The sequence below is a fragment of the Haemaphysalis longicornis genome, unplaced genomic scaffold, assembly GCF_048455015.1.
Source record: "Haemaphysalis longicornis isolate Haplotype H1 unplaced genomic scaffold, Haemaphysalis longicornis Haplotype H1 scaffold_9, whole genome shotgun sequence".
Taxonomy (NCBI): domain Eukaryota; kingdom Metazoa; phylum Arthropoda; class Arachnida; order Ixodida; family Ixodidae; genus Haemaphysalis; species Haemaphysalis longicornis.
The window spans coordinates 40,409,752-40,421,321 of NW_027526460.1; the positions used below are offsets into that span (position 1 = coordinate 40,409,752).

At 49.6% G+C, this 11,570-nt stretch overlaps 1 protein-coding gene across 3 annotated transcripts in view; it reads left to right on the top strand.

The window, feature by feature from the left end:
• The window catches only part of LOC144152225 (neprilysin-1-like), a 67,725-nt gene extending 56,155 nt beyond the window's left edge, over window positions 1-11,570 (top strand). For all 3 annotated transcript variants that reach the window (XM_077683458.1, XM_077683457.1, XM_077683459.1), the window contains 4 exons: window positions 1,548-1,713; window positions 1,841-1,930; window positions 2,593-2,655; window positions 8,316-11,570. In XM_077683458.1, the coding sequence (XP_077539584.1) occupies window positions 1,548-1,713; window positions 1,841-1,930; window positions 2,593-2,655; window positions 8,316-10,370 (2,374 nt within the window). In that variant the 3' untranslated portion in view covers window positions 10,371-11,570. The remainder of the gene's footprint in view (window positions 1-1,547; window positions 1,714-1,840; window positions 1,931-2,592; window positions 2,656-8,315) is intronic.

The following is an 11,570-nucleotide window of genomic DNA, read 5'->3' on the forward strand; positions in this document are numbered from 1 at the left end:
CCCTCCCCCTGGAGAGGAACGCCGGCCCTGGCGCTCTTGTTGACGGGGAGAGGACTCCGGCGCAGTTGGCGTCCCCTCTCGACAAGGCAGTGTTCTGGAACTTTCTTCGTAGGCTAACTTTTGCCTCTCCCATAATCGCTTGTGCACGACGTACGGGGTCTTGTAGCTGACTTTACGTACTTCGTCTGCCGTGAGGTGCTCTCCGCCGCATAGGCTGCACTTTGGTTTACAGTTCTGGTCGTGGTCTTCTCGCTGCTTCTGTATTCCGCAGCCGCGGCAGATCCGGTTCCTGGGATTTGGGCAAACGTCCATTCTGTGGGCCGACCGCGGCATATTCAAAGCACTTGTCAATTTGCTTTCTGTGCAGTGAGAATTCCACCAGCAAGCAGCCGTACTTGACGTCATTTGGCACTTTTGGGCTTCTGAAGCCATTGAAGGCGAGCTGGAAAGTCACACTTGGGGGCGCCGTTACATGTCGTTTCATTGCCCGTCCGTTGCGTCATTTATTATTTACTTTGGAGCCTTAGACATTTTAAATGCAGATCATTTCAGTAACTCACGATGTCACCCGCGTTGACGTCCGTAGTCGTAGTCCGCACGCTCACTGCGCATGCGCGTCGAGTCGAGGCGATAGCGAACACTCTCTCGCGAGGGGCATTGGATTGGATTCGATTGGATTGGCTTGGATTGGATTGGATTGGCTTGGCTTGGATTGAATTTGGATTGGATTGGATTGGATTGGATTAAAGTGGATTTTGTTGGATTGTGTTGCGTCATAGCCGCGGCAGACGCGCTGGGGCCGGCGCATGTGCAGTACTCTCTCTTCCGCGGTTTCCTCTCCTTCGGGCGCGCTGCGCATATACCGGTGTGCCGTTCTCCGGCGAAGCAACATCCGCGCTTGGCTCAAACACCCAGAGTCCACGCCGCTTTACAAGTACGCCAACGTCGTCGACTGGGACCGGCTTACGCAGTCCCCTCAACGTATATAAGCGGCGGAGCGCACGTTCGGAATTCAGTCAAGGGCGTCTTTGCTTGGCTTTCGCTTGACGTGACGCTTTGCTTGACTCGATTAGATGCGACGCATTTACTCGAGTTCCCCCCGTGGGAAGATGCGGGCGGCTTTTTTATAGATCACGAGTTGCTCAACTGATCAAGCGTATATGTTTGTGCGCCAGGCAACGTTAAATTCTTGGGGCCACGAAATTAGTTCGCAACTCAGGCCGTTACTACGTAGCAGATCCTTGCTTTGTGCTATTCTGCAAGCTAACCCTTATTCCCCATGCACGCCCAACTGGGTCGCTGTTGCCGGCTTCAGATCTGGCCAGTTCCCTTTCGGTGTTTACGAGGCTTTTCCGTGGATGGCATCGCATTGGCCGTGGTAACTATCATCATCGCGAGGTTGCGGAGGGAAGGAAGAGGAGGAATCACGCGGCGGAGAGGTGCGAGAGCACGCGATCAGGTTACAGCACCAGGCGCCGACTTCCAGCTGGGGTTCACTCCTGCTTTTCCCAATCGGTTTATTGTCAAGCGGTGTTTCACGTTTACAGCAACCCTTACTCGAGTCTCGCCGTAATGTCTACTAAAGGCGGCCGAAGCGGAGAAAACCCTTTCAAGAGCAGGCAGTCCAAGGCCATATCGCACCGACGCTCCCTCTCAGTGCACCCGCAGTTTCGGTCTACGGCAGCCGCGCGACGGGCTTCCAAGGCGTCCAAGGTGAGCATACGTGGGGCGAGGCTACGCCTTCCGTTACGGGAGTTACACTTGGTGTGCTGGCCCCCGGCTGCGGAGTTGGTGGTTGAGGAATGTCTAATCGTACCGCCATGTGCATGTGTGTCTGCAGAAAAATCCTTTAGTGGAATCGCGAAAGAAGGGCAATGACCGCCCCACAAGCACCAGCGATCCTTCAGCACCGAAAACCGTTGAACAGAAGGTGAGTCATTTGGGGCCTGTAGCACATAACTGATTTTCGTGAAGTCCCGTGCTTAGTTTTGGATCATTAGTATTCTCGCAAAAAAAGAGAACAGGAATTAACATTCTCCCTTTAACGAGTTCGTAATTCAAATGCCGGATCCGTGTTTCACTGTAGTGGCTGTGAAACCGGAGTGACTACTGTTAACCCTTTGAACATTGCTCGTCGCTCATTTGCGCTGTACCGCGGCTTGCGGTCAGTTCCCATATTTGGGTCGTGTAGGCAATGTTCTAACTCGTCTTGCGCACTTGATATGAACTGTACATAATATGACGTAATACGCTAACGTATTTCCTAGAGCGCTCTATGAAATATGCAGCGATGGCTCAGTGGCAAAGGCCATTGCACCGCTGAGCCCAAGGACGCGGGTTCGATTCTCGGCGGCGGCGGCGGCTTTTCCGATGGAGGCGAAAAGTGAAAACGCCCCTTTGTTGAGATCGAAGCCGGGTCCTTGGGCTCACCAGCACAACGCCTTAGCCACTGAGCCAGCGCGGCGGGTTAAGTGCAGTTACCGAAACCGCAGAAACTGCTTTATGTGAAACTATAGCCGAATGGTTGAAGGGCCATATTTTTAAACCAATGGGCTCTCGGAGAGACCAATGATGTTTTTTGTTTGTTTGCAGTTACGGGTTTCAAGTGCGGTCGCCTCACCTGATGATCCCTTTCCTCTACGCGCCGCCTCCCCGGTGAGAAACGATGATTTCCAGACAAATTGATTGGGTTTTCTTCTTGTTAGTGTTCAAGTGCGAGTAAAATGAGGATATTACGTGACTATAGCAGTTTTAGGAAAACGAAAAAAAAAAGAAATAAATGGTGCATGCAGTGCGCATTTCTTGGGAACTGTCCAGAGGGAGAGGGAGGGAAAATATTCGGAAATATTCAATCCCGCTTGAAGTATTCGCTGCCTATTTAGCTGCAGTTCTCTGAATCTGACTGAAGCCGCTCAAGTGGTTCAACGCGAATAATCTTCACGCAATCGATCCTAACAACCTCGGGACTGATTTACGATGTTTCTCTTTCCAAGATAATTCTTATTGTCACGGTACGCCGGCAGAAAACGCTTTGCGGCAAAACCAACTTTCTCAAATACCTTCCGTAGCCCTAGAAGTAACCCCGATATCGTGGCAGGAAAAAAAAAAACATTGAAATTGGCCTCTACGACGACTCTATTATTACGCCGAGTTTAATTTCCTTGTCATAGCTGGTTCACCGTGGTGTTGTGAACAGTGAGAAATTCTCGCCTGTTGTAACTTGTGAGGGCTTCTACGGGGGGAGTATGCTTGTGCGAAACGGGTGTAGCTCGTGTTTTATCGGAACAATACTAAAACTTTTGTATACCTTTCCAGTCGGTCTCGCCTGTGTGGTTCCGTCGAGCGTGCGCTTCCTTTAGCCCCCAGGACTTATTTGTATAGACCTCTCACCTGCTATCGCCTGGTCAGCTATTGCTCGTACATGTGCTCTGTGATAACTTTGTTCGTCTGTTCTTTCCAGTTTTGTTTTATTTGCCCGATGTCATCTTTAAATAAGGGAGGCGATGTATTTTCCTGCTCCGTCAGCTTCTGTAGCATTGTTCGCGCCTCATGTAACTGGCCCGCTTGATGGCTTTAACTGATTATTTTTGACCTCTCACATTTCCGATACAGTATTATGGCTTCGGTGCTCGATCTTCAGAAGTTTTCTTTTACTACGTCACCGCGAATTCCCTAATTCAAAGCGAACAAAAGCTGCTAGTGTTCTTGAAATGTCATGTGAAATTGCCTCGACGTTTTTTGTGTTCTATTCTGCATGCGGCAAGTAGATGGTCAGTAAGCGACATTGGCGAATTAGCCAGTCGTATGGTCATAGACACAAACGTAGACGTACAGACGAAAAACAGACGTCCTATCATTCTTCCTCTGTCGTGTGTATTTTTTGCACACCATTCCCAAAGACGGCTTCCGTACTTGAGTTGTTTCCGCTGGCAGCTCTCCGGTGTTCAGAGTACCTATGTTTTGATTTCCTGATTTCCAACGGCGTCGTGGTGCTTGGCTGGTCCCGCCTAAGTTGCCGCTCCGCCGTTGTCCGTAGTTGCGGCCGCTTTCTCGATCCATCGGTGTCTGGGAAACCTTGTGCAGCCAAGCGATTTTCGTCGCTCGAGAGGCCTCGGCCTTTTTTGCCTCGTTGACGTTGGCTTCTTGTGATGCCACAACAGTATACGTTCTGGAGGCTCCGTACCACACGCCCATTGTGCTTCGGCTTCGGCAACGTCCGTTAGGAGCTCAGACATTTTCTCAATGTCCGCGGGCCCCGCCACTGACTCGCACGAGGCCACGCACTGTGTCTTGACGTGACCAAACCGCCGGCACTTTGAACAGCGGGGAATCTCATAGTCATGGTGATCATGGCCGGCCGTTGGAGCGACATCCGTACCGGCGACACAAAAGGAGCCAGCTCTCCCGGATCCCTGGTCTTGTGCGGCAGGTTTTCCAACTTTACGGCCACTTTTAATCTTCGGCAGCCCTGGCTTTGTTGTTGAATATTTGTCGAGCGCCCTGGATGCGACATCTTTCTTGGTTCACCTAAGCCACTGCACCGTACGGTGCGGGAGGAGCTCGAATTCCCTCGCCTGCGAAGCCGTGCAAGAACCAGTGCAGTTTATCCTGTTGGTCCTGCGGGTCGATGGTGGCTCAACGCCCGACGTTTACTTGCAGCTCGGTGGCATTAGCCAACACCCTCTATGTGACTCAGGCACTGTAAAAAGATATCGCCCACTCGTGTTTGATTCAGTGAGGCCGTGGGCGACAACCTTGTAGAGCAGACCAGTCCGCACGAGCGCCTTCAAGAAATCGTCGACCTTGAGCGGTCTAGCCTGCACGTCGCCGTGTAAAAAATAACGGGTTCAAAGCAGTGCGTCCGGTAGGCAAAAACCTACTATTGGTCGTGATCCTTTACCGTTGGATTGTTTCCGTTGCTCGGCTGGGCCGGTATCATTGTTCCAACGGAGCAGGACTTCGACTCCCACGCCCGCCCGCTACCGTGGCCGCAAGTAGAATGTCCACTGCGCTGTATTCCTTCCAGTGTTTTACAGCAGCACCCTTGCGGATTTTTTTGGCTTCGGTGCCTGCCAATCAAAATGCATTATTTTTGAATTGCGATATTATCCCCTTTAGCATAAGGTCCTTAATTATTTTTCCACTATTGCAATATTCCATATCACTGTAGCTGTACTATCGCTCTGCATCCCTTTAAGGCGTTCGCGCTGCCTGTTTGATAACGTACTTTACACCCTTTTTAGGGAACGCCTCTGTCGCCTCTCCTAAAAATTGGACGTAAAAGCAGTCGCCTTCATAATCTATTTAACTAGGCGCCAATCCGATGTCTTGGAATTAATGAATACACATGTAGCGGATTTGCACACCGATGACGCATCAAACAGTTCTGCGACAATTCGGCGAGCGCTGGGCCAAATAATCTCTGCGGTGCCATGGCTTCTCGCGTCGAACACCGCTTCTCGCGTCGAAAATCGTCATCTTTATCATCATCATCATCATCATCACAATCATCATCGTCGTATTTCCAATAATGAGAGACGACGGTAGGCGTGATAGTTTATCAGAGCAATTGGGAGAAGGAACCCTCAAAGTGGTGATGATGATTATGTACAGGCAACGCCGCCTGTATAAACAGTGCCTGACGCGTAAGCGAAAAATGGCCAAACAGCCACTCTCCTGTTGCTCTCTCCTACCCTTCCCCGCTCCGTAGCCTTCCAGCGTGCTTTCGTGTCCGCCAGCCAGCGCCGCTTCTCGGAAACTATGCAAAATAGTGGAAAGTATGTTTAGCGTTCCCGAGGCGGCGCTCCTACGCCTTCTTGTTTTTCACCATGCCTGTCTGGCTTGGTCTGTCACAGATAAAACTTCATTTGTCACGAAGCAAAATCCCTTGCGCTGCCGCAAGCTGATGCTGGCTTTGCGCGCTTATCTACTCGGATCACAGGCCCTGAAATTTTCTGAGTGGGGCATCCCCTTTCTATCCCCTCCGCATTTAGGTATTGTTTTGACCCCCCCCCCCCCCCCCCTGTTCGCACTCCGCATCGGTACGCACTTCTAAAATTGAGGACTGTACTGTAGAAGCGCCCGGACAGCGTGGCGGGATCGCAGCTGGTTATCCTTTTGTTTCCTGTAATTTTCTGAAGTTTACAAGCACGTGATATTATTGGAAAGTAATCGTAGAATTGAGCGCCTGAACAAAAAACGTGCACGCAATTTTTTCTTCTCTAAATACTCCAGAAAGAAAAACATCAGTAAAATAATGGCTGCCCCATTCGAAAATATCGTTTTTCTGTTAGCTATATGTCTACCCGACAATCAGTATGTTCTTAGAGTATTTCAGTCCGCCTCCATCTTTATCTTTGGAAAAATGCAGCAAGTATGAAGCGAGCGACACGTTGAAGGAGATCCCCAGTGCGCCACAGAACTAGCGCCCCGTCGCGGCTAAGATGTAAGCGAAACGGCCCTTGAAGCCCAACAGGCAAGCTGACAGACACATGTCGTAGAAGTGGGTGCAGCGTTCGCGACTCGCGAGCAGTGACGTAAGGCGAGATGTCCGCCGGCACGCGCCACATAGCGGATCAGTGCCTGAACTAAGCGTCCCTACCCTTCCCATTGAAAAGCGCGCGACGCGTCAGGCAATGTTAATACAGGCGGCGTTGGTACAGGTGATGATGACACTGATGTCATAGGAGCTAGCACTGATGATAATGTACTGGTTACGGGGATGTGTTGATTAAAAAGTAAGAAAGAAAAATAATTTATTTGTTCTGAGCCTCACAGGAACGGGAGCAGAGGCTAAAGGCTACAGCCTGACAAGGGTGTCTGCACCTAACAGGGCAAACAGGGAATTTAGTAACAATGATCAGATATAATATCGCAGCATTTCACTCAATAACACACAGACTAAAAATTACACTATTACGGAGTAAAACTTGTAAAAATCACTCATATATTTTTAAATACTCGCACAATGGCAGAGTAGAACTTCACAAGAAACATACCATACGCTTTCATCATGCAAAAAAATTGATAAGTGAAGCACTTTAAGTACATATACTTTATTATACATATTCAATGTCATGGAATAGAAGGATGTACTTCATTTGGGTTTTAGAATGAATGTGATTAAGTCTGAGACCATGCAAATGATTTAATCATGCATGTGCTTGATATTCGATGTGCTGTTTACCATAATTTGTTCTCACTGTTGAGGTTTCTCTGCACAGGTGACGCATGTTATATTTATAATTCTTTTTTCTTGCGCATTCTCGAAACAGTAAGGATAATTTTGCTTAACCCATTGTAAAAGCCTAAAATAATATAGTTGTGTTATTTTCAGCATCAAATACTTTTGTAAAAGTGGCTCAGTGGAGAGCACAGGGAGCATGGTCAAAGTGTCTCACAATACCTCCATGAAAAGGCAAAACTGCGGAAAGGAAGGCAAAAGGTATTGGAACACCTGACGCAGGTCAACCTTCCCTTAAAAACAGGGCTAGTTCTAGAAAATTGCACTTGCCAAATACAAAGTGTAAAAACTCTTACAGAATAAGCAGAAATTGGATAAGGAATAAAATGTATGCTGTATATCACAAGTTTTAGGTATACTAAAGAAGTATACTAAGAAGTGTCGAACATAGGGCGAGCTGTGAAACGGGATGAGAGACAGCACGCGTCGATACGTGCCGCGCCTGCTCGCATGCACCAGCGGGGTAAAAGCAGGCGTTATCCCTTCATGGCTACCCTGAATACGCGTTATAGCCCTTTCCTGCCCAACAAAAAAGATTTTAGAAAAAAAATGATCACAAGTAATTAAATTTTGTGTATTTACCCCATCGTAATGATGCTTCGACAAGTGAAAATGGAAAGATCAGAGTATTTCACACAGAAAACAAACCCACACATATGTGTGGGGTGGGATTCTACTCGCATGATCTGCGGGTAGTGACAGTACCTTAAAAACGGCATTTCGGCGCACGTTAAAGATCCCCAGTTGGTCGAAATTAATCCGGAGCCCTCCACTACGGCGCACGTCATCGCCTGTGGATCGTCGGCGCGTTAAGCCCCATAACCAATAAAATTAGGCTTCAGGGACTGGTGCATTGCGCCCATTTTATGCGTGTTTTTGTCGCGTTATTGTGGTTACGTCGCACGAATTATATCAGTACGCTGCTGCTCCTTACGCCTTCCTTTAGCCATTTTCGTAACAAGCTGGGCAAAAGTAGTCTACCGATATAGGCTAACTGTTTTCACACATAGGCATACATGCCGTGCTGGTTTTTCCGTTACACCACAGCAGCTTCTTCTTGTGTCTACTGCAGGCGCCCGTGCCCCGCCGGTTCAGGTCACCGGCACTGATCGGCGTCGTCCTCGCCGCCTTCTTGCTGCTGATGGTACTCAGCGGCCTGCTCGTTTATGCCATGTTTGCGCGGGCTCCCGTCAGCGTGGGCTACTGCGACTGGCCGGGATGCATTTCGCACGTCAAGGAGTTGAGGGCCTCCATGAACGCCACGGTGAACCCATGTAACAACTTCTACACGTTCGTCTGCGGTTCATGGAAGCCACTGTGGGGCGAACGCAACATGGTTGAACGCATGTACGCAAAGTCGTTCATCATCGCCGCAAGGGATCTCAAAGAGGACAATGACCCCGTGCTTCCGATCGTCCAGCAATTCTACAACACCTGCAGAAGGAACCGCTCCGACGTCGAAATAATTGGGGAGGTTGAACAGTTCAAGGCATTTAAACAGGGCATGGGCCTCATGTGGCCCGAGTTGCCTCAGCCAGCTGACAAAGATTTTCTCCATATTTTGCTCAACATGACCATACGATGGAACATCCACTTATTGTTCTACGCGCGGGCCTGGCGCCAACTCGGAGGGAGGGGTCAAACACTCTTCGTACGTCGCGGCTCGTTGGAGCCCACGTGGCCTGAAAAAGGTTTCGCACGAGTTGTCATGGAGCATTGCCATGTTCTCAGCGCCAACGGATGTAACGAATCAGTCCCGAGTCTCAGGGAAGTTGTCCGAAACATCCACAAAGCTGTCGTGACGACCCCGGTCGACACTACCAATGAAATGGCTTTCTCGCTGGGAGACATCAGTCGGTTTATTCGCGGCAGGCCACAGTGGCATGTGTACTTAAACGAAGTTTACGGAGATCACTCCAGCTGGCACGCCAATAGGACTGTGGTGCTTCAAGATGTCCTGATACTGCAGAATCTTGGCGCTTTGCTTCGAAAGTACTCCAGCAAATCCGACTCTACACTTCTTATGGGCCTGTCGTGGGTGTTTATCTACACTCACCTCTGGGTTTTCACCGGGCAAGTAGAATTGCGACGGTCCCCGGAGAGGTTGCAGCGTCCGGAGCCGGGCGAGTTGGCGTGCCTGAAATTGACTGAGGGGCTGTTTGGTTTGGCTGTCTCAGCCAAGCACATCTATCAGCGCTACGACGCATCGATGCGGGCTAATGTGACAGACTTATTTGCTAGAATCAAGGGATCCGTCAAATCGCACTTCATCGACGCTTTGTGGATACACGATGCCATCAAGCAGGCCTTTTTTCTAAAACTTGATGCCATGAACATGGATACACTGCCCCCCGCCGCCTTCTTTTCAAAAGAACGCCTGAGGGAGCTGTACGCCGACTTTCCCGCGATCAGCACCACTTCTTTCGTACAGAACTACATCGACGTGTCGGATGCGCTTCGAAAGAAACTGACCGATGAGGCATCCATCGATGTTTACGTCAAGAGCCTCGAAGGCACGAGCCACGGTCGCGTAGCGGGAATCTACCACCACTACTACAACAGCGTTTCCATGGGACTCGGAGTGCTGGAGCCACCCTTGTTGCACGCCGTAGGCACGCTCGCGACAAAGTTCGGCTCTGCAGGAACTCTCCTGGCGGCGTCCGTGGTTCGCTCGTTCGACAAGCTCGGGGTTCAGCTGAACTACAGGGGAGAGAACTACACGTGGTGGGTGCCGTCGGGTGGCTACCGCGATCGAGTGAACTGCGACCTTCGCTCAGGAACCACAAGCGTAAATGTCAACAATACGGCGGAGAAGCGAGCTGTAGCGATTTCAGTGCCGCTGCGGTCTTTTCTAATTGCGGTGGGCATTGGGTTCCACGCCTATCGCGGCTCACTTCCCAAGAAAGGTCAGGACGATTTTGATGCGGACGATTTCAGGCTACTTGGCATGGAGCAGTACAGCGACGACCAGATGTTCTTCATCTCGTATTGCCTCATGACGTGTGCCGCGGACAGCAACAGCGACATGTGCAACGTTCCCGTGGCGCATAGCCGCCTTTTCTCTAGGGCTTTCCGATGCCCCCTAGGCGCACCTATGAACCCTAGGAGCAAGTGTAACTTCTTTTAACCTTTCTTTTAACACTGTTTTCGCTTTGCAATCCCTGAGACATTGGTTGTCTTTCAGCGCCATCACGTTTCCATCCGGTTGTTTTTTTTGCTTTTTGGCGTCGTATCGAGCTGAATTTCCTTCTTTTTTGATGTATCTTGATTACTCACCACTGGCGTATGCTATTGGTCCTTGGATTTCACAAAAAGACAAATAATTTGTTTGAAGGCGGTGGTTTTATTTCTTCCTAACGCAGTGCTTTGGTCCCCGTACGAGGGCCCTCATGTCTGCTGCGGTGGCGCTATTCGCGGCCTACTTCTGACCTGTCAGACCCGGTCAGCCGATCGCCGGTTGTCCGGGGTAGGGGAAAGGGCTGCCCTGATGTTAACATATGTCAAGTTTCTTGATAAAAAAAGTGCATTCGTTAATGGCGTGTTGAAGTTGTGGACGAAGCAGAGTGGGTGGCATTGAGAATTCTCAATTTGAAGTGGAAAGGAGCTCGCCTGCAGCTGTCTCCAGCCGGCATCGCCTTTGTTGAACTCTTTGTGCGTAGCTTGGAATATGCGGTGAGGTAGACGGCAGTGTTGTAAGCTGTCTCTGTGGTTTATCGGTTTAATAAGCGGAGGAACGTCGTCTCAGTAAAATAAGCCCTTTCAATGACCCACTTCTCACTGCCTATTTGTCTTTCTTCGGCCACTTAAACGCCACAATTATCGGTCCCTGCTCACCGCGACGTGCGACGAAATCGTCCGCGAGTTGAGCCAAACAGTATTTCCCCAGGCCGGTCCTGCACACTGTGGCTCACGCTTTCCCGGTAAAATTGTTTCGGCCGAAGCACTCAACCACTTTGTCGTGCTCTCTGAAAGCATTTGCTTCGTTTCATTTCATTTCATTTTGTTTACCCTCAGGGTAAGATACATTATAGAGGGGAGGGGTTACAACAGACAAATTGATTACAGATGCACTGTTTGTAACTAAACAGCAACAATAGAACACTCTTGTAAAGAACTACCAAAGGAATAACAGAACAATCGCGCAAAGCACTCTAAGGTATACAATTCGGGCACTGAGTGGGAATTTATTTCGACTTATTTAAAGCCTCCTTAAATAATTTAAGATCGGGGCTTTGAATAGTTGTTAATGAGTTCGGTAGATTGTTCCAATCCTTGGACGTTTTTGGAAAGAAGGATGTGAATGCGTGACGTATTCGAATGAGGTACA